Source organism: Erpetoichthys calabaricus, chromosome 10, assembly GCF_900747795.2.
Source record: "Erpetoichthys calabaricus chromosome 10, fErpCal1.3, whole genome shotgun sequence".
Lineage (NCBI taxonomy): Eukaryota > Metazoa > Chordata > Cladistia > Polypteriformes > Polypteridae > Erpetoichthys > Erpetoichthys calabaricus.
In genome coordinates this window covers 54,591,714-54,612,591 of record NC_041403.2, presented here as the reverse complement: position 1 = coordinate 54,612,591, position 20,878 = coordinate 54,591,714, and the positions used below count along the sequence as shown (strand labels likewise).

Below are 20,878 nucleotides of genomic sequence, written 5' to 3'. Positions count from 1 at the left end.
TGAACGTTTCTTCTAGGTGAGAAAAGCAATTAAGTAAAACCAATTTGGTTTGTGTAGCCAAACCCATTTCGACTGTACAGTATTCCTAAACGGTGTCTAGCCCAAGTAAGAGGTCTCCAGACGAGGGACGAGGGATGGGGCGGAGACTGATGTGGGCGGGGTCAGACGTCAGACACAACCATCAGCTAGGACTATTCGCTTTATTAACGTTTTTGCTGTTGATACGTCTTCGATAAAACAAGGGCACATTTTGTCCTAAGTTATACATGTAGGTTGTCTCTGATAAGCAGTGGTAAACAAGTGGAGTTGGGCTTTCGGGGAGTTAAGATTGGTCGACATTTTTCCATGGTTCCAACGTATTCTGTTTTTTTTTCGTTCAACATTTATATGATTTCCTAGGTTCCTTATTAATATTTAGTGACATTATTGACTGTATTGCGATGTGTGCTTTATTAGGTATAGATTATACAAACGAGTTGAATTACAAAACAGCCTTGGGAAGTGTAATTTTTTTACATTCATAGCAGTCCATCGCGTCGAAAACTACAACTCCCAGTGCCACCTTGCGCGCCGGAGTGGTACTTTTACGAAGTCTGATTTTAGCGCAGTCATACAAACGTGCAGTTGCCATATCTTCATCACTTGTCCGTACAGGGCAATACTTGATTTTCAGTATCTCTGAACTTCAGAATGATGTTCGCTGAACTGGAGTAGTGTGTGTAAAAGCCATAGCTTCAGAGCTGGAGCCCGTGCGTGCCCTTACACCCATGATGCACCAGTGTAGTCCAAGTTGCCTTTCTCACTATCAAGTTATTCCGTGGGTGCCTCTGCAGTTAGTTAGTTCGAAGATATGGAGTTGGCGGGACAGGTAAGAATGTCGCATGGTAGCCTTTTTAATGCGTCACTTCGAAAATCAACGATTTGTTTGAGGGGCGTAGACGCTCGTAGCAGTCTAACCGTCTGCTAAATCGGTGACAAACCGTAAGAACTAAGCAGGGTTGTTAAAGCACTGCCTTTAAAGCGTTGTCTTCATTATTGATGCGTCTAACTGATGTCTGTTATTACTGTATTTGGCTGACGGGTTTATGCAAGGTAACTTAAAGGATCAGACGCAAAGTTACAGCACATCATAGTGATCTTGAAGGAGGTTTCCAGTTTTACGACCAAGGCCTTAGAAACGTTTGTTTGTTATAACACTTAATTTATAACGCATATATATTTGAGCAAATAACACTTAAAAAAAAAAAGTCCAGGGTCATAGTCACTATACAAGACTGCTTCGCCCAAATTATTTTGCGGTTCAAGTTCCTAAAGTTGTACGCTATGTTCCGTTATTTTATAATATAAAACAGTTGGAAGAAAATTGTCATTCGTTCCCTCTGGTGATACTGGTTGCTCATCCTTATTGGCATGGCAGCAATATTTTAATTAAAGTCTGGCTGTTTGACTGCTTTTTGTGTCATATTGGGTGCACCTGAAACAGGTAGAGCAATGGCCGGAAATGTGAGCAAAGTGTAGTCAAAGTGAACTTCAGTGAGGTATTTGAGCTGGAGATGAATCCACTTGTAGTTCCATTTACTCATGCCATAGTATTTGACTCTTTGAAGCAAAACATAAGAGTAAGGAAGCAAGAAATCTGCTAAAGCTGGTAGCTGAATGTTTAAGGCTTATGATGAAAACTACTTAACATCTTATTTCTAGAAGGATAAATGTCCTGTGGGGGCTTCCATTATTGCAGTGTTGCAGAATCATTGCCCTTTACTGTCTTTGTCTTCTTGTGAAAGGAAGAATGTACTTTCTATATCATGCTGACTTCCAACAACAAACACCTCTTTTGTTCAATAGTGAACAGCATCTCATGGTGTTTTTCCAGAGCAATGCCATCCATCCACCTCTTTCCGAAATATACAGTTCTGGGTGACAGGAGGCTGGTGTCTATTCCATTGAGTGGAGGTTGCATGCCAGTTCTGAATACACCGGTAATCTATTGTACAACGCACTCATGAGTATACCCCACAGCCATCCGTACATGTGTTGCATAGTTTACTGTCAAATAATGCAAAGCCCTCATTTGGGCTCATCAGGCGTAAACACTCTACTGCTCCTCTCTCGGGGACCGAACCTCGGACGTCAGCGTCTGAGACGAAGCCCCTTTATGCTGCGCCTCAGCGTGTGGTTCGTTTATTTGACAGCCTGTAGGTCCGGAGTAATCACATTCATTGCATTCGTATTCTGAGTGAGCGTTACCTGGTAGGTAACCACCCACCAATTCAGGTCGGGACTCAGACTACAAATGCCATGAATATATATATATATATATATATATATATATATATATATAAGTATATATATTAGTATATATATTCATGGCATTCGTAGTCTGAGTCACAATCTTATTGTATGGGTGATTACCTACCAGGTAACGCTTGTGGTTGGTCAGCAAGTCGTCTAACATCCACCATGGTGCCCTCTTGCAGTTGCGAGAAGCAGATCATAGAATGGTTGAAATGGGTAACCACCCATACAATCAGATTGTGATTCAGACTACGAATGCCATGAATGTAATTACCTCTATCTATCTATCTATCTATCTATCTATCTATCTATCTGTCTGTCTGTCTGTCTGTCTGTCTGTCTGTCTGTCTGTCTGTCTGTCTGTCTGTCTGTCTGTCTGTCTGTCTATCTATCTATCTACTGTATATATAATATATATATAGACACATAAGGCAGATATATAACTAACTCAGCATCATGCATTTAGAGATGTCAATCTGCCATTTAAAGGGAAGTGCTTAGTCATGAGACTGCACTAGTTGAACTTGAGGTTGGTTTGCCTTTCACCTCAGTGACTTTCTCCTTTCACGCTCTTGTATTCCTTTTGTTGTGGTGTTTGTCTACATCATCTGTTCTAACTCAAAGCATCTCAGTTCATGCCATGGACATGGCAACACAGTGCATCTTTGTGCTGTGGACCTCCTCTGCTGCATGAACTAAACACTGGGGGCCAGCAGGTTGTTAGGTCTGCTGCTCTGCCCTCACAGGCACTCTAAGCCCTTAAGATGATATGAGGGTTTCACTCAGCAGTCTGTGAATGCCTGACATGTTGGCATGAATTTAAATATACAGTGCATCTGGAAAGTATTCACAGCGCATCACTTTTTCCACATTTTGTTATGTTATAGCCTTATTCCAAAATGGATTAAATTCATTTTTTTCTTCAGAATTCTACACACAACACCCCATAATGACAACGTGAAAAAAGTTTACTTGAGGTTTTAGCAAATTTATTAAAAATAAAAAAACTGAGAAATCACATGTACATAAGTATTCACAGCCTTTGCTCAATACTTTGTCGATGCACCTTTGGCAGCAATTACAGCCTCAAGTCTTTTTGAATATGATGCCACAAGCTTGGCACACCTATCCTTGGCCAGTTTCGCCCATTCCTCTTTGCAGCACCTCTCAAGCTCCATCAGGTTGGATGGGAAGCGTCAGTGCACAGCCATTTTAAGATCTCTCCAGAGATGTTCAATCGGATTCAAGTCTGGGCTCTGGCTGGGCCACTCAAGGACATTCACAGAGTTGTCCTGAAGCCACTCCTTTGATATCTTGGCTGTGTGCTTAGGGTCGTTGTCCTGCTGAAAGATGAACCATTGCCCCAGTCTGAGGTCAAGAGCGCTCTGGAGCAGGTTTTCATCCAGGATGTCTCTGTACATTGCTGCAGTCATCTTTCCCTTTATCCTGACTAGTCTCCCAGTCCCTGCCGCTGAAAAACATCCCCACAGCATGATGCTGCCACCACCATGCTTCACTGTAGGGATGGTATTGGCCTGGTGATGAGTGGTGCCTGGTTTCCTCCAAACATGACGCCTGGCATTCACACCAAAGAGTTCAATCTTTGTCTCATCAGACCAGAGAATTTTCTTTCTCATGGATTTGAGAGTCCTTCAGGTGCCTTTTGGCAAACTCCAGGCGGGCTGCCATGTGCCTTTTACTAAGGAGTGGCTTCCGTCTGGCCACTCTACCATACAGGCCTGATTGGTGGATTGCTCCAGAGATGGTTGTCCTTCTGGAAGGTTCTCATCTCTCCACAGAGGACCTCTGGAGCTCTGACAGAGTAACCATCGGGTTCTTGGTCACCTCCCTGACTAAGGCCGTTCTCCCCCGATCGCTCAGTTTAGATGGCTGGCCAGCTCTAGGAAGAGTCCTGGTGGTTTCGAACTTCTTCCACTTATGGATGATGGAGGCCACTGTGCTCATTGGGACCTTCAAAGCAGCAGAAATTTTTCTGTAACCTTCGCCAGATTTGTGCCTTGAGACAATCCTGTCTCGGCGGTCTACAGACAATTCCTTTGACTTCATGCTTGGTTTGTGCTCTGACATGAACTGTCAACTGTGGGACCTTATATAGACAGGTGTGTGCCTTTCCAAATCATGTCCAATCAACGGAATTTACCACAGGTGGACTGCAATTAAGCTGCACGAACATCTCAAGGATGATCAGAGGAAATAGGATGCACCTGAGCTCAATTTTGAGCTTCATGGCAAAGGCTGTGAATACTTATGTACATGTGCTTTCTCAATTTTTTTATTTTTAATAAATTTGCAAAAATCTCAAGTAAACTTTTTTCACATTGTCATTATGGAGTGTTGTGTGTAGAATTCTGAGGAAAAAAATGAATTTAATCCATTTTGGAATAAGGCTGAAACATAACAAAATGTGGAAAAAGTGATGCGCAGTGAATACTTTCTGGATGTACTGTAGCTAACTGGGATTTTTACACATAATAAATGATGAAGAATGCTCGTAGGAGAATAATCTTTCAGCTGTATTAAAAACACGAGATACTAAAATAAGATTTAAAAAAATGTTTCTCCTAAATTGATAAGTAGGTTTAAAATTGGTGGGTGGTTGGATTGAAGGCTGTAAGGATGAGTGATGAATGAAGAGTAGTTAGACAGAATATATTTCACGTTCAGTCTGGGATGTAAGGAGCTGGTAATGATATGTGTCTGTGACATTACATAAAAAAATAAAATTAACCTTCAAAGCTATGTTTATGTATTTTAATTTAGGTGAACTGTTACAATTTTCATTGTAAGCGGCAGCATGCTTCCTGTGGGAGTCTGACTCTTAAATGCAGAAATCAAAAGATCCAAATGTGTCCTGCTTGCAGAAACGTCATCCTATTTACAAGACAGATCCCTGTAGCCTCTCGAAGGGCTCTGTTCTTTTTATAGATAGATAGAGATAGATAGATAGATAGATACTTTATTAATCCCAATGGGAAATTCACATATTTATTATAACATATTTATTATTCACATATTTTATATATTAGGAGTCAATTTTTGTTGGATTTATAATTGATATTGCCTTTAGTTTTTCCCTGAATACGTCCAACTTGCATTTTGATGTAGTTGTTCTAGATGCATATATTAATGGATATTGCCATTTCATGTCTTTCTTGGATGTATGGTTTGTGATTTGCAGTCACGGAAGGGAAATAAATAAAAGTTTGATCTACTGTAGCTTAATGGCAACTCCATTTCTTGGATCTCTTTAGATGTTGTATGGCATTATATTTTCTAGTAGGACATGCAAGTAAGAATTTCACTGTACTCTAGTGTATATATTTATTTACACGTTTCCTAGTTTTATCATGTGGAAATAAGAACTATTTGCTTTATAACTTAAAGGCTTGTTGAACTATACCATCTAAACTATCTTGTTGTGTTTTGCCAAGCAGATTCCTATTGACTGATATATATGGATTATGTTTTGTGGTCTTTTTGAGAAACCATCATTTATTTGTGTGTTTGTACATTATGCTATATGTACACAAATCTTTGCCTGATTGATGATTTGCTATTAAAAAAAAAAAGTTTAAAGAAAGTTCCTGTATGATGCACTTTGCTCAGTGCAGGCATCAAAAGTGTGCATGCCAGTCTACTGTATTAGAACTAAGTGTAATGCCAAAAGCTTAGTACCTGCTAGGCTGTGGAATCCGTTATCTTGATGCCTTAATTAAACTGATGTTTCTGCTCTAGTGCTTTGCAAAAGGTATTAGAAGACGCTTTGTATGTGCCGTGATGCAAGTTAGTTTTCATGTCAACAGTAACTACTCCTAGGCGACTGCACCTTTAATTTATCAATACTTCCATTTTCAGGACATAGTTTATCTATGCAGTTTTCTGAGGCCAGAACCTATCCTAGAACATCATGCTCAAATTTATCCCCATGCAGAAATGATTGTTGGAACAACCCTTCTTTGGTGTCTTTTTCACTTTGTGCATGATTTTGTGATTGAAGTGCATGCTTTGAAAGTATATATTGTATTTACAAAAATGTGAATTTGTTAATACAAACTTTTCAATAAATTTCTTTTTGAAACCTTATCTGTGGCCAAAAAGAACTGAAAAAAATTGCAAAAATCATACAGTATATAAGTCAGTAGTATTTAAAATAATCAAAGTAACCATTCATATTCTTGTGTCCTTGTGAAGCGTACAGCGTTTAAAGCAAAATGTTCATGTTTTTTCATCAGACCTACGTTTAAAGTTTCTAGCAGGCTCAAATTTGTTCCCTTTTTTTACTCAAGTATAAGCACTTTTAATGAAGTAGGAAGTGTGCATAAATGGGTGTGCTATAGATAAATAAGCTAGCAACCTTAGAGAGGCACAAACATTGTTGTTTCTTTTCTCTTGCAGGCTGTTTATGCCTCTAAAGTAATGGCATCCACATGGTTGAGACTAAAGGAATTTTATGACTGGGCTCTACAAAACGGAGGTATTAATATTAATATGTGTATGTATGTATGTATATATATTGTAATTGACGGTCAGGAGCCCTGCCCTGCCGGGAGGAAGGAGGAACCAGGAGAGCGGTGCCCCTTTTCCCTGGGTACCCAGATGGTCCTTGATCCCTGGGGGATAGCACTTCCAGGACACCAGGAAGTGCTGACAAACCAGGGATGGTTTATGCCCAGAGTGCTTCTGGGTGCAAGGGCAGCATTTCAGCCACACTGGGGAGTGCTGCCGGAAGTCGGTCATCAAGCACCTGGAGCACATCCAGGAGTGTATAAAAGGGGCCGCCTCCCTCCTTTCAATGGCTGCATTCGGGAGGAAGAGGACAGAGCTCCGTGGAGAGGAGTGGAGGCGGTGAAGGACCTTGGAAAGAACTTTGTAAAGGACAGAGAAGAAGGGTGATTGGTGCAGGGGCACTGTGTGCTGTGGACTTTCACTATAAATAAATGTGCGCTTTTCTAGACATGGAGGTGTCTGTCTGTCTGTGTCTGGGACTGGCTTCCACTATATATATATATATATATATATATATATATATATATATATATATATATATATATATATATATTCACGGCATTCGTAGTCTGAATCACGCTCTGATTGTATGGGTGGTTACCTACTAGCGCTGATGTCCGAGGTTCGTTTCCCGAGAGGGAGTGCAGTGAGTGTGTACGCCTGATGAGCCCAGAATTAGGGCGAAACACGTGTCGCGTACTCTTTGCATTATTTGACAGTACACTATTTCAGCCATATATATATATATATATATATATTGTCGCAGGTGGCTGGGTGCGACCTGCAATCAGCCACCTACTTAAGGAGCCGCCACCCTGCAATCGAGGCTGGAGTCGGGTAGGAGGTGGACAAGGCCGGTGCAGAGGGGGCGAGGAGAGGCCTGAGTGTGTTGTGTGAAGAAGAGAGAGAAGGCTGAAGGAGCCAGGACTTTGGGAGACTGTGGGGGGTTTGTTGGTGTGGTGCACGTAAGGACTTGTATATACTAGTGACTTTGTAAATAAATGTGTGGTGATGGTTGTAAACGTGTCTGCCTGTCTGTGTCCAGGACCCACCCTTTCACAATATATATATATATATATATATATATATATATATATATATATATATATATATATATATATATATATATATATATATATATATATATAATATAATCTATATACTGTATGTGGCTACTGAATATACCTTCAATGAGGTTGGGAGCATGTACTCATAGTCTGTTGCCGCACCCATCACATGACGAACCACCTGGATTGGGACCCGAGTGCAGTGGGTGACACCTCAGCATCACACTGGAGAGTGTGTGTTTTTTTTTTTTTATGGTGGCTAGAGTGCCAATCCTGCCACCAACCCCAGAGTTTTCCCTGTAAATTGGAGGACCTGCTTGCAGGACTGGGTGCAGATTAATTTCATACCCAGGACGAAGCAATTGCAGGTTAAGGGCTTTGCTCAAGGGCCCAACGGAGTAGAGTCACTGCTGATGTTTACTGGATTCGAACTGGCAACTTTCCGATTGCCGGCGCACATCCCTATCCTCAGGGTCACCACTCTGGCCCGTACCCTCAATCATTCAGTTAAACTATATGTATATATGGAGTTTACATGTTTCTGTGCTTATAAGGCTAAGTTGCAGGGTTTCCTTATAAAGTCTGAAGTCATGCAATCAGGTGGATTTGTGATTCAAGTCTGCCTCTGTGTTTCTTGGGACCTGCTTACTCTACCCTTGGTCATCTAAAACAAAGAACTATCTTTAAAACTATCTTTCTAGTTAGCCAATAAAAGGTGTCATTTTGCTTGGCTTTTCTCTACATTTAAAATGAGCAAATATAATGAGATTACGTGAAGGTATTGATGCATTTTTTTGAAAACTATTATGTGAATGAGCTTTTGTATCTCATTATTAGGAAAACTAATGAAAATCTTCTTTTGCAGATGAACGAACAGATCCATGGTTTTTGGTTTACTGTCCTGCTCCAGTGACGATTATATTTTTCATATATCTTTTTGTGGTATGGTTTGGGCCTAAGCTCATGGAAAACAGAAAAGCATTTGACCTAAAGCCTGTGCTAATCACCTATAATTTTTCTTTAGTTGGTTTATCCAGCTATATGTTTTATGAGGTAAGGCAATCTTATTTCAGTGTCCTCTCTTTTGTAAATGTTAACCAATGAATCTTAAATTTATTTAGTGTGTTTCTCAAAGTGATACTTTTATTGCATTGTTGTTTATCAAGGTGTCAGAGAATGGCAACATGTTGCTTGTTGGTCAGACGTGCAAGAAGTGTTCTACTGTAATATGTACAGATGATACTACATCTACTAATGCTAACTGCCTCTAGTTAGACAGTTTATGCTCCCAATTCTTTCCTTTGTAGTTTCTCCCATCATCCTCACTCACTGTGCACAATCTTGGATAGAGATCTTATGCCATCCTGTTTTGTTGACTTTTACAATACTGTTTTAATATTGTCAGATTTTTCTTTTTACAGAGACCTAAACTCTCGATTTTCCTGGTTTTAGATTGTGCATAGGTTATGTGCATGAGGATTAGGGTGGGGGTGTCTTCTGTTTAGCATGTTGTAACTGATATTGTGATATTGTTTTTAGATTGGTGTGGAGTGGGAGCGAGCTTTTTTTTTTTTTTATAACATTTGGGTTTTATTTATAGGGTTGGACAGGAAGGGGTGTTTTGTTTTATTTTTTATTATTTCTGCTTGATCTTTGATTTTCCTATAATTCCATGGTTGGTCATAAAAAGATTGCTTCTGTCTGTAATTGGAAGTTGAGCCCAAAACACTGAACATTTCCCAGCTTCAGAAAACATTCTTAAAAGACACTTTGCTGTATTTGTATTCAGGAAAATAATGTTACAGTAGTGTCACCACTTTGAGGCATGGGATTTATTGATGCTTTATAGTGTTAATATGGATTTCCTTTTACACTAACCATGTCTTAAAAGTTTCAATCCTTTTTGTAGCAAGAAATATAACTTTCTTCACTTGCTAGTCATGTGTTTGCATATATTCCACTGTCAAGAGCATTACTTACTGTAAGTCAGTGCTGTTTAAATTAAATTCTAAATTTTGCATCAGTCTTCCTGCAGCTGGAGAATTGTGTGTACATTGGTGTAAAGATTGTGAGAGCTGGTATCCATTTTATTTGCCTATTATCTGCTACTTTCATAGCCCGTACTTTAAAAAAGTAATTTTTACATAACCAACATTCAAAAAGAAGAGAGTTGTGCAAAAGAATTCACTGAGAAGTAGGTCCTCTTTCACCTGGGTGATATAAATTGTGTAGTAGAAACGGGGGATCATTATTATATCAGTAATGTCTAAAATGTTCAGTTTTGCCGTGTTTCTTAGCCGTGGTATTTCAGATCTTTTTATTTTTCAGATTGAGTGTACCTTCATTTAGCTGGGTGAGCTTTGTGAGCATTGTGGTATTTTTCAGTTTTTGGTGACCTCACTACTAGCAAACTACAGCTACCTGTGCCAGCCTGTTGACTACAGCAACAGCAAACTAGGAATTCGAGTAAGAATTTCAGAATGTTATTCTTTCTTTCATTCTGTTTTCCTTTCTTTATTTCTCATGAAAATAGATGGTAGCTTAATCCAATTAGCAATTCACATATACTGTACTTCTTTCTTTTTTTCAACCTAGATGGCAAAAGTGTGTTGGTGGTTCTACATTTCCAAGGTTGTAGAGCTCCTTGATACGGTATGTAAAAATGAAAAAAAAAATATTTTGTAAGAATGTTACTATATAAGTGTATAATTATGCTACAGTAGTTTTCAATACAATGTTTGTTTAAATAGTATACCTTGAAGAGTTTTTAGGATTACAATTTAAGTTTTTCAGTTCATATAGATTAAAAATTGTATTTTGGAAATTATTTGTTTATAATATATATTGTGTGTCTGAATTTTACAGTAACAAAGGTAATAGCTGCTAGAGCCATAGCAGGTTCTAGTATCACAGAAATCTGTATTTGTAGTTTGAAAAGCTCACTTTTTATTAGTTTATTTGTGTCAAGTGTGGGACATTTCCAAAACATATGTCCTAACAAGACAGTGCTTGATGGCATCATTTACATTTAGGATCCTATCCCTGATAGATTTTAGGTACTTTTTACGTTAGATAGATCTGTGCATTGTTCAGTTTTTCTCCTCTTCACATCTCTCTCGATGGTGGCACCCCGCTTCGAGCCGCACCCAGTGATGATCTTCATCCCATCCCACACTTCCTTGATGCTGTTATTCTGCAACTTCTGCTCCAGCTTTCCCCTGTACTGCTCCTTCGCCACCCTGAGCTGGACTCGAAGTTCCTTCTGCATGCGCTTGAGCTCATGTTGATCACCGCCTTTAAAAGCCCTTTTCTTCTGGTTCAAAAGGCCCTTGATGTCACTTGTAATCCATGGCTTGTTGTTAGCATAGCAGCGTACTGTTCTTACTGGAACTACAATGTCCATACAGAAGTTGATGTAGTCAGTAGTGCAGTCAACAACCTCCTCAATGTTCTCACTATGTGATCCCTGCAGGATATCCCAGTCTGTAGTTGCAAAGCAGTCTCTCAGAGCCTTCTCTGCCTCAGGGGACCACTTCCTGAATGAGTGTGTGGTTGTAGGTAGGACCCTCACTCTTGGTTTGTAGTGAGGCTGAAGCAGAACCAGGTTATGATCTGCTTTCCCAAGCGCAGGTAGCAGGGTGGCGTTGTATGCGTCTTTAACGTTTGCATACAGTAAATCAATAGTCTTATTTCCCCAGGTGTTACAGTCCACCTACTGGGAGAAGGCAGGTAATGTTTTGTCCAGTGTCACATGGTTAAAGTCTCCAGCGATAAGCACAAGCGCCTCAGGGTGCTGCGTTTGTAACTTAGCAACAGCAGAATGGATGATGTCACTCGCTGTCTCCATGTCCGCCCGAGGAGGGATGTAGACAATAACATCAATGACGTGTCCAAACTCTCTGGGCAAGTAATAGGGACGCAAACTTACGGCCAACAGTTTGATGTCCCTGCAGCAAGAGGAGACTTTGACGTTAACATGTCCAGAGTTACACCACCGTGTATTAACATAGAGAGCGAGTCCTCCTCCTTTGTGCTTCCCGCAGGTACTTGCATCTCTGTCCGCTCTAACTGTGCTAAATCCGGGTAGCTCCACGTTAGCATCTGTGATGGTGGTAGTTAGCCACGTTTCGCAAAGTCACAACAAACTGCATTCTCTGTAGGTTCTGACATTTTTCACCAGCGCAGCCAGTTCATCAATCTTATTTGAGATTGAGTTCACTTTTCCCAGAATAACAGAAGGCATAAAGTGATAGGAGTGATCAATAAAAAAGAGAAAAATAAAAGTTGAAAAAGTAGAAAAATGAAGTCGTACACGGAGCTGCTGAAAAGGCTGCCACTCTCAGCGGCGCCTGAGTCATCCTAGAAAAATGTAATTTAATGATTGATCAGTGTTGTTTGGTTTTTGTATTTTAAATTTAATCCTTCAAGATAGGAAAAGGAAAAATAATATCTTTTTCAAATTTTTACATTAAGCAAAATTCCACATTCTCCACTGCCAAGCATTGCTACCAGTGACATGACCAGCAAAGTCTCAGGATGAAAGTGTGAGCAGAGAATCAGATAAATATAGATTTTTCCCTCTTATGTCCTTTCTAGCAGCCTTCCTTGCAAAATCATCTTGCATTTTGAGATGAGGCTAAGATCAGGCACTTCAAAGTCTATATCCTTTGACGTGCCTGGATCACACAGTTTGCCCTTGAAAACAGTGAGTAATATATTTTTGAAATAATAAGTCTAATTATCTTAGATACTCCAAGTAAAACAGTCAATGAATAAAAAACAATAGTATGAAGAGTAAAACAAAAAAGCTAGTCACCAAATGAGAATGAAACTATAATGCACTTCGATCATAATTAAAAAAAAAAGTTTTTTTCCCATTTTAAAAACTGAGGGGGTAGAAAGCGCAAAGAGATAAGTATTATTATTATTAAGTAAAATGCTGAATGATAGAATAGTATACTAAGTGCAAAAAGATGAGTTTAGACTAAGTAACTAATGAGTGAAATAATGAAAAAGCAACAGTTGTAGTAATGATTAAATATGGTAGGTAATGCAAAACAAAAAAGAGAAATGTTATAGCAAAAAATTGTGATCTTGATCACAGGTGGCAGATTTTTAAAATAAAGGACAGGTGAATAGTTAAAGTGATGGATTGGCATTCCATCCTGGGTTGATTACTGCTTTATGCCCAGTTTTATTGGGATAGGTTCTGGCCATTGTAACTATGAGTTTGAATTAGCTGGATTCAGTAATAGATGGATAGGTGTATCATGGATAATATATATTGACATTTTGACGCGGTTTTAAAAAGGAGAATATTTTACAGCTGTACAGTAATCTCAAATCTGTTTGCTTACATTGCAACCACCGTTTTACAAACATAAACTATTGTTTTCTATTCTGATTTTATTCACTTTTTTCACCAATATAAAATTCAGATATTTTCGGTTTCATTCGTCTAATGTACAGTTCCAATCAGTATTTGCAAAGGAATAAAAAAAGCTTTTTATTTTTTTGCTACAAAGCACCCCTGCTAAATCACATTTTTCAGGAAGTTAGGAAATGTTTAGGCAATCAAGAAAATTTACTGTTGTTGGAATTCAATCACAAGATCAGTGTTTGGAAGTGACAATTTAAAAATAATTAATTTTTAGGAGTTGTGCTTTGTGGCTTCAATTTTGAATACTCTTGCCCTTAATTTCCAAGACTGCTCTCACATTCTAGATATTCTGTTTAACTGAAAGAATTCTGTTAGATACTTTTTATGAAAGCATTTGTAAATTTTGAAGACCTGGATGAGGTTCCTATGCACTCTGTTAGTGTGTAAAAGTAGGACATTTCCTTACATCTTGGGATACATTTCATTGCTCTTCTATTCATAACCTCAGGAGCTGTTATGTCTTTGTTTGTAGTATGGTGACCAGAACTGTACATAATAAACAAGGTATGATCTCACTTGTGCATTACTGAGTCTCAGAATAATGTTATATTTGTATTCAACACTTCTTACCTAACATTTTTTAGTTGCCAGCCAATGAGAACTTTGAGTCAACCTAGCATCACCCATCTTACATTTATAAGTAATATTCCATTTGCCTACATGTGCACTTTTCTACTTTAATGTGCACTTTCTATGTGTTAGCCCTGTTCTTGCTATTCCTCCAGTTTTAATGTCATCAACAAATTTTCTTGGTTTACTAATTATAACCGAATCTGTGTCATTAATAGTTCAAGCACAGGCCCCTGAGGGACACCATTGATGCCTTCTCCCCATGTGGATAATTATTATTGTTTTATTTGTACTCTTTGCTTTAGGTCTATTACCCAACTTGAAACCAAATTTTGTAAATTACCTCTGACATCAGGGGCATCTTGTTTCAAAATTAATTTTTGTTGCAGAAGTGTACTAAAGGATTTTTGTACGTTTTGATTTTGTGTAATGTTTCAGTTACCTCTTGAAAAAACTAACAGGTATGGGAAGATCTCACCCTCATTGACTCATTCTGGATGTTATAGCATATTATGTTCATTAAAGCAGTCAAGTAATGGAAAACATTTGGTAAACTGTCGGAAAAATAAGTTAAAAAAGAAAGCTGATTATGGATTTTTTTCTGTCTTTGCTGTTAGTTGTCATATCACAATTTAGGTGAAACAAATTGCTAGGTAAAGGTTTAAAATGTTGTTTTTTGTTTAATATGCAATTCATTTTTAAATAATCCTCTTGATCTAGATTATAACAATTTTATTACATTTTCAGGTTAACAGTAAAGACTAATAATGGAAAAAAAGGAAATGCACTTACAGTTGTTGTATGGTGTGTCTGTAGTAGTTGGGCCTCTGCTTTCTAATACAAGGTGGTAATAATGTTTGTAAGAGTACTTGAAACTGTCCAGAGAAATATCTGAAATAGTTCTGAAGTGATCACCGTATAAATTAACCTTTTGGATGGGCTCAGGAACTTCATCGTGTACTTTTACTTTTTGAGTACAAAGGGTGCCCAGTGTCTCCTTTTTTGATGTTTTTTTCTCCCAAAATTCACATCTTTATCAATTCATTATTACTGCTGCCTTTGGGCTCTGTTTTGATTTTTATTCAGGAGAACATTTTCAAAGAGGTCCTATAACACAGATTAGTATTAATAGTTTGAGTAAAATCAAATTCAGTGTTTTTCTAATAGTCAAACTATACAAAATGCATTAGACTTCTTCTTGAAATGTCATTAAGTCTTACTTCATCTCCTGTTCTGGAGTCTTTTTGTGAGGTGACATGTTGCATGTTATTTGGATGTTAATAATGAATTTCATTGTTTGCCATACATGTGACAGTACTACCAATACATTACAGCTGCTGCATTAATCTTTTGGTCAGTATACTGCCATTATCTGAAGAGAAGAATTTGCTGTTTTCCTGGAAGAAAACCAGGAAATAATGGACTGATCATATTCTAAATTTTTGATCTGTGATTTGATCTGTGATCTAGCTAATCAATGTCAGATGAGACTAAGAAAACAACATAATCATACAGCAAGCATGAAAGCCACTGGCCTCTAAATTAAAAGTGTCCCAGTAGCATAGCTGTTCTTCTAGTTACTGTACAAGCCCCTCCAATACCATCAAAGTTATATTTGTCATACACAAAACGATGCAACCTGCTTAAAGCAGTCACACAACCCTCAAGCCTACAAGTTAAGGTCTCCTTTTGACATAGCTGTTCTTCTAGGTACAAGCCCTTCCAATACATCAATGGTATAATCATCATACACGAACCCATGTTCTTGTGTATCAGGTTGATTTAGAGTTACCAGTTAAAATAAAATGCATATATCTCAGATTTGGGTGGTAAATAGGATACCTATGCAAAGTTTGTTAAGCTATGAGGCTGGTATTACATTAGCCACTGTACCAGCAGGTTTTATACAAAACAGAGATTAATGGACTGCAGTATGCTTGATAAGGTGTTACATTTTATGGATTCAGAAAGTATTGACTGTTTTATTTATTTTAGGTATTTTTCAAAAAACAGCCAAATCACCTTTCTCCATGTTTATCATCATTGTACAATGATCTTTAATTGGTGGGCTGCTGTGAAATATGTGGCTGGTGGACAGTGTAAGACCTATTCTCCTTGTTTTTCACAAGTGCTCAGTTTACTAAAATATATTTGTTTTATTGATGTGAAAATACATTTTTGTAATAAAAAAAAATCCTTGCAAGGGTCAGATAAGGTATTAAAATTCCTGAGACATAAAAGTATCCAACAGAAGCTTTCTCAATTTAAGAGGAATCCACAGTGCTGACAGGAGAGCTTTCCAGAATTTCAGTATAGACAGAAACCACCAGGGGTGGAAAAAACTTTACCAGGGGAACCAAAGAATCAAGATTGTCATACAGTACTTTTGGGACACCCCACTCCACTAGGTGGCAACACCTGCCTTGTTTCTGGTGAAGACAGACCAAGAGAAATGGTGACTCTTCAGTTGAGTACACAAGACTGGGTTTTTAAAATGCCACTTGCTTCAGGTGGCCATGGAAATATGAATCTAGAAGTTATACTTGGTAAAACATAAATAAATAGGATTATGTATTTATTTACATGCTTCTGGCACTGACATCTGAAAACATTAAAGAAATAACTGTAATTTAATTAGTTCTTAGCTATGTCTGCTTTCTTTAGTTTTCTTACAAATTAGGATGAATTACTCTTTACTTAAGTGTACCTGGGTAACAATTCTGTCAATGTTTATCTAACACTTTATATTATAGGAACCAAGTCAGAGATTTTTTATTCATGTAGAAGCATAATATGTTATTAGTCCTCTCATTGGTTTAGTGAATTACTTTGATATACATAAGAAACCAGAGGGTAGCATCTTATCCTTTAGCCTCTGGGTTTCTGTCCCTGCACTATATTCAACTGCATTGCCTTTTAATCCTACCACATCAAATAAGTGATGAAGGTTGTTTTTTGTACCTATACTCTTTAAATTACTTTTGCAGGGAGAAATTCTGATGACTTCTTCTGTTTTTGTGGTTTTCAGTAGTCCTGGTAATCTGGAATTTTCCATTTCTAGCAATGACTGCATTGTGGTTCACAGTTTTCTGCATGAGGGAATGCACTTTGGGAGCACCTTAGCATATAGCTTTTGGAGTTGTTTAAAAATATTTTTTTGTTTCAAAGCATTAAAGCAATTAATTTTTATACACACCACTCACTGTTTACCCACTATGAATTACAAGCCTTATTCACAGATCTTTATTGTGACCCTGAAATTGTTTTTGTTGTTTGTGGATTAGCACATTTGAAAAAGGTGACAGGCAAATGGAGCAGCTATGAAGTCAAACTGTGTGAAGACATCTGATTTATTGCATTTGTTGTTACTAATGGCTTTGCACTTACAGTATGTGTGTTATTTAAAATGAATTGTCATTAAATGCAAGACACCACTTAATTATAGCTTTTCTTCAACTTTTTAAGCATTTTTTATTGGCATGCTGAATTCATTTGTACATGTTGTGATGTACCTGTATTATGGACTGGCTGCTATGGGACCCCAAATGCAAAAATACCTTTGGTGGAAGCGTTACTTGACTATCCTCCAATTGGTAGGTCTTACAGGTTTTTAAAATTCTGTATTTTAAATGTCTTTGAGGGCTCTAGAGTGCTTAATGGCTCCTACTTTTAATAACTTTTCTGCACCAATAATCAAGAAGAGTGATTTATACAAGGCAAAGTAGAAACGTTTTTAGCCTGATATTATGTTAGTCAGTTCTTCTTAGCTCTTGGCATCCTTATTGTTTAGATTACTTTATCTGCTTTACCATACAAAAAAGTCTGGGAAGAAGAGGTATACTTCTGTATAACTGTCTTAAATAGATAGTGAATTTGTATCATGGGAAATTGCAGAAATATGACCTCTAATTTGTCTGTGTTGGGAAAAAAAGACAAAAAGTATGATTGCTTGTTTTATTTATTTGATGATCAATGTACTTAAACATGTGCAGTCTTCAGGTATGAAAAGCTTTTTTTGTCTTTATTAAACTCCCAAGTGGCTATAAGGTATAGTTTTTGAATACATTTGTTAACAATCTGATGTAAGCCAGTCTTGCTCATTATAATTAGTAATAATTTTGTCTCTTAGAATTAGATTAAATGTGTTAGAATACAGGGTCTAGATAAATTTAAGAAGGTTCTCAGAACATCTGGACCAAAGATTTAAAGGATTAGTTCAGTATTTTTCAAGTGAAATTTATTTCTTCACAAACATGGTGTATAGGAATTTGCTGTGAAAAATTGTGTTGTAAAGTTAAGCATTTTCTATAAATATTAAAACAATATCTTGCCTTCACTGGGACTTTACAATAAAGACTACTGGGGAATGGAGCACAACCCAACAAATTATTCTTCTTTAATATCTGCAAGTGTGTTCTGCCAAGGATTAGAAAAACATTTCTAAGCTTTTGCTAAATAGCATTTGGGGCCAAATTGTCCAAAATGAAGTAGTTTGAAATAGTAGTTATTCTTTTTGGAAATGGCTGTTCTGCTAAAATCTCTCCAACACAAGTCCTTAACATTGTTTCTGAATTCAGAAAAAAACCCCATAATTGCATCAAGAAATCTGTTGGTATCTCTTTGAGTAAATATGTGAAACCAATTTGATTTTTGCGGTGAGCATTGGTCCTTGTTATGTTCAGACAAATTTTACATTTGATTCTTCAGTACAAACTGTATACCAACTGTAATAGCATGGTAGAGCTGGTAAGGATTTTGTACTGCATCAGGACTTAGTAGTTTCACCAGTAGCAAAAGAAGCAGAAATTCTGTTGTGTGTCTTTAAGAGAATTTCATACAGTCCTTTAGCCAGTTGAAGCTAAATGGAGCTTGGTCAATTAGTGAGACCATAAAATAGCTGAATAAAAATACATTTAGAGTTTTGAAATGGCCTAGTTAAAATCAAGACTTGAACCCCACTAAGATGTTGTGGAAGAGCCTGAAAATCATGCTTGGAACTCTGGAAAAAATGTAACTGAGTTAAAAGTAGTTCTGTAAGAAACAAGAGTCCAATATTCCTTCACAGCACAGTGGAAAACATCTTGCTACTAAAAACAGAATAATAACTTAATGAGTTCAAATAAGTAACTATTTTTTTTGGTGTAAATTTAATGAATAAATTAAGTAAATAACATTTTCTGTAATTTGTTTGCTCAGGGTTTCTTTTATTTAATACAAGAGTTTGGTTAAAGAGCTAATTACACTGATTGTAATACAGAAAATTAATAAACTAGAAACAAGGACCTCCAGTCCTCCCAAGATCAAGGTTCCAGTCCCAGTACTCCGTGAGTACAGTAGGTTGCCGCACCACATGTGCTTGACTCTTAGCAGATGCCAGAGCTCTCAATCTTCTTCTTCTTCTTCCTCCTATCACGTAATTGGCTACTGTGATTTGCTTCAGCAGATGTCACTGTTCATCTTTTTCATTCTGCCATGTCACCTTCTTTATCAGTTTCTATATGCTGTTTGCCGTAGGAAAGCTGCAATCCATTGTAAATTCACAGAGGTTGCCACCAGCCACATTTTTTGATTCACCAGCGTGGATCGTATCATAAGCTTTTGATTAAAACCAAGCTCACGGTTCTATCCGTAGGGGTTCATGAGTAATAACATGACAGACACAAGCCTTGGCATTTTATATAGACAGATGCTAGTTCATGACACTGCATGACTGCATTATAGGTTCACAATTCCAAAATTCAAAAAAGCTGAGAAAACCAAAAAAGGTTTTCAGATTGTTGTTTAGCACCAAACACGTCTCCGCAGCATTGATTCAAGATGCTGCATGGTTGCAGTTATTTTAAGATTTTTTTACATATGAAAGCAATTTATGAAGTAGCAAAATTTAGTGAAATGGTGCACTTTTTAGATCATGATATTTCTTTTCAAAAAGAAATCTCAATAATATAACTTTTTTTCTTAGAGGATGAAGGGGTGATCAAAATATGGAATAAAAAAAAAAAGTAAACAAAAGTGGGAAAGACGCTTCTTTAATGTATTTAATGGAAACCCCATGAGAAGCATCAAATATGCCACATGGTGTGATTGTAGTCCTCTACATAGAGTCTATTAAAAGATGCACTTGAAGAACATGATAACAAAAACATTACTTAATACTGAAAGTTGATAATTGCACTGTACATTCAAATTGAGGTCAAAGCCAATGCATTGTTTTTTAAGAATGCACATAAATAAAGATGAACACAGGGTTATTTGTCCTGCTCTCTGGTGACGCATTAATGATAGAGAGGTTAAGTCAAGCCTATTAAGTAATTGGAAAAGGTAGCACTCTGTAATTCAAGGGTCCTCAATCACAGTCCTGGAGGGCCGTAGGCTTTCACTTCAACCAAATCCTTACTTAGAACCCAGACTGAAATGCATCAAACATAATCTAAAACTCAAGGGTGCCTAATTTAAGATATATCTTTTTTGTGTTGTCATTACAGGTCCAGTTCTTTGGAATTGCTGCCCACACATTCTACAATCTCTTCAGTGACTGTGATTATCCGGATGGATTCAATTTTGTTGTATGCCTTTACATTGTCAGCTTGATTTTACTATTTGGCAATTTCTATTATCAGTCTTATGTTAATCATAAAAGAAAAGAGGAATGATACTTTTCTGGAAAATTGGCTGACTGAGGATGTTTTAATCATAAAATAATACATTGTTTACTTTCAATAAATTTGCTAAATATTTTTCATTGGATTCAGAGTAGATCTACATATATGGTTTCTTAATCTTTGTGAATTAATTTTAAATTTCACACCTTGATTTTGGCCAAAGTTCTGAATGTTAACACCAGAGGGCAGCCCAAACCTATGGTGGGCCTTTCCTCATAATGTCAATCTACATTGCCAAGTAGTCCAGTAACACTAATAGCTTAGATAATTTGTAATAAAAGTGTACCATTTCCCAGTTTCCCCCCAAATCAAAGTTA

The 20,878-nt window shown here is 37.4% G+C and overlaps 1 protein-coding gene across 1 annotated transcript; it reads left to right on the top strand.

Annotated features, from left to right (window-relative positions):
- The first annotated feature begins 200 nt into the window (after positions 1 to 200).
- On the top strand, positions 201 to 20,585 carry elovl8b (ELOVL fatty acid elongase 8b). The gene is made up of 8 exons (XM_051932678.1): positions 201 to 868; positions 6,712 to 6,790; positions 8,755 to 8,942; positions 10,275 to 10,355; positions 10,485 to 10,570; positions 15,913 to 15,998; positions 17,365 to 17,492; positions 20,385 to 20,585. The coding sequence occupies exons 1-8, from the start codon at positions 851 to 853 to the stop codon at positions 20,550 to 20,552; spliced, it is 834 nt and encodes a 277-aa protein (XP_051788638.1). The 5' UTR covers positions 201 to 850; the 3' UTR covers positions 20,553 to 20,585.
- Positions 20,586 to 20,878: the final 293 nt, after the last annotated feature.

Bases quoted from the DNA above. Each gene is read 5' to 3' on its own strand.
- elovl8b (XM_051932678.1), top strand. The intron at 6,791-8,754 runs GTATTAATATTA...CTTCTTTTGCAG, and splicing joins CTGGGCTCTACAAAACGGAG to ATGAACGAACAGATCCATGG. The intron at 10,571-15,912 runs GTAAGAATGTTA...TTCAAAAAACAG, and splicing joins AATGAAAAAAAAAATATTTT to CCAAATCACCTTTCTCCATG.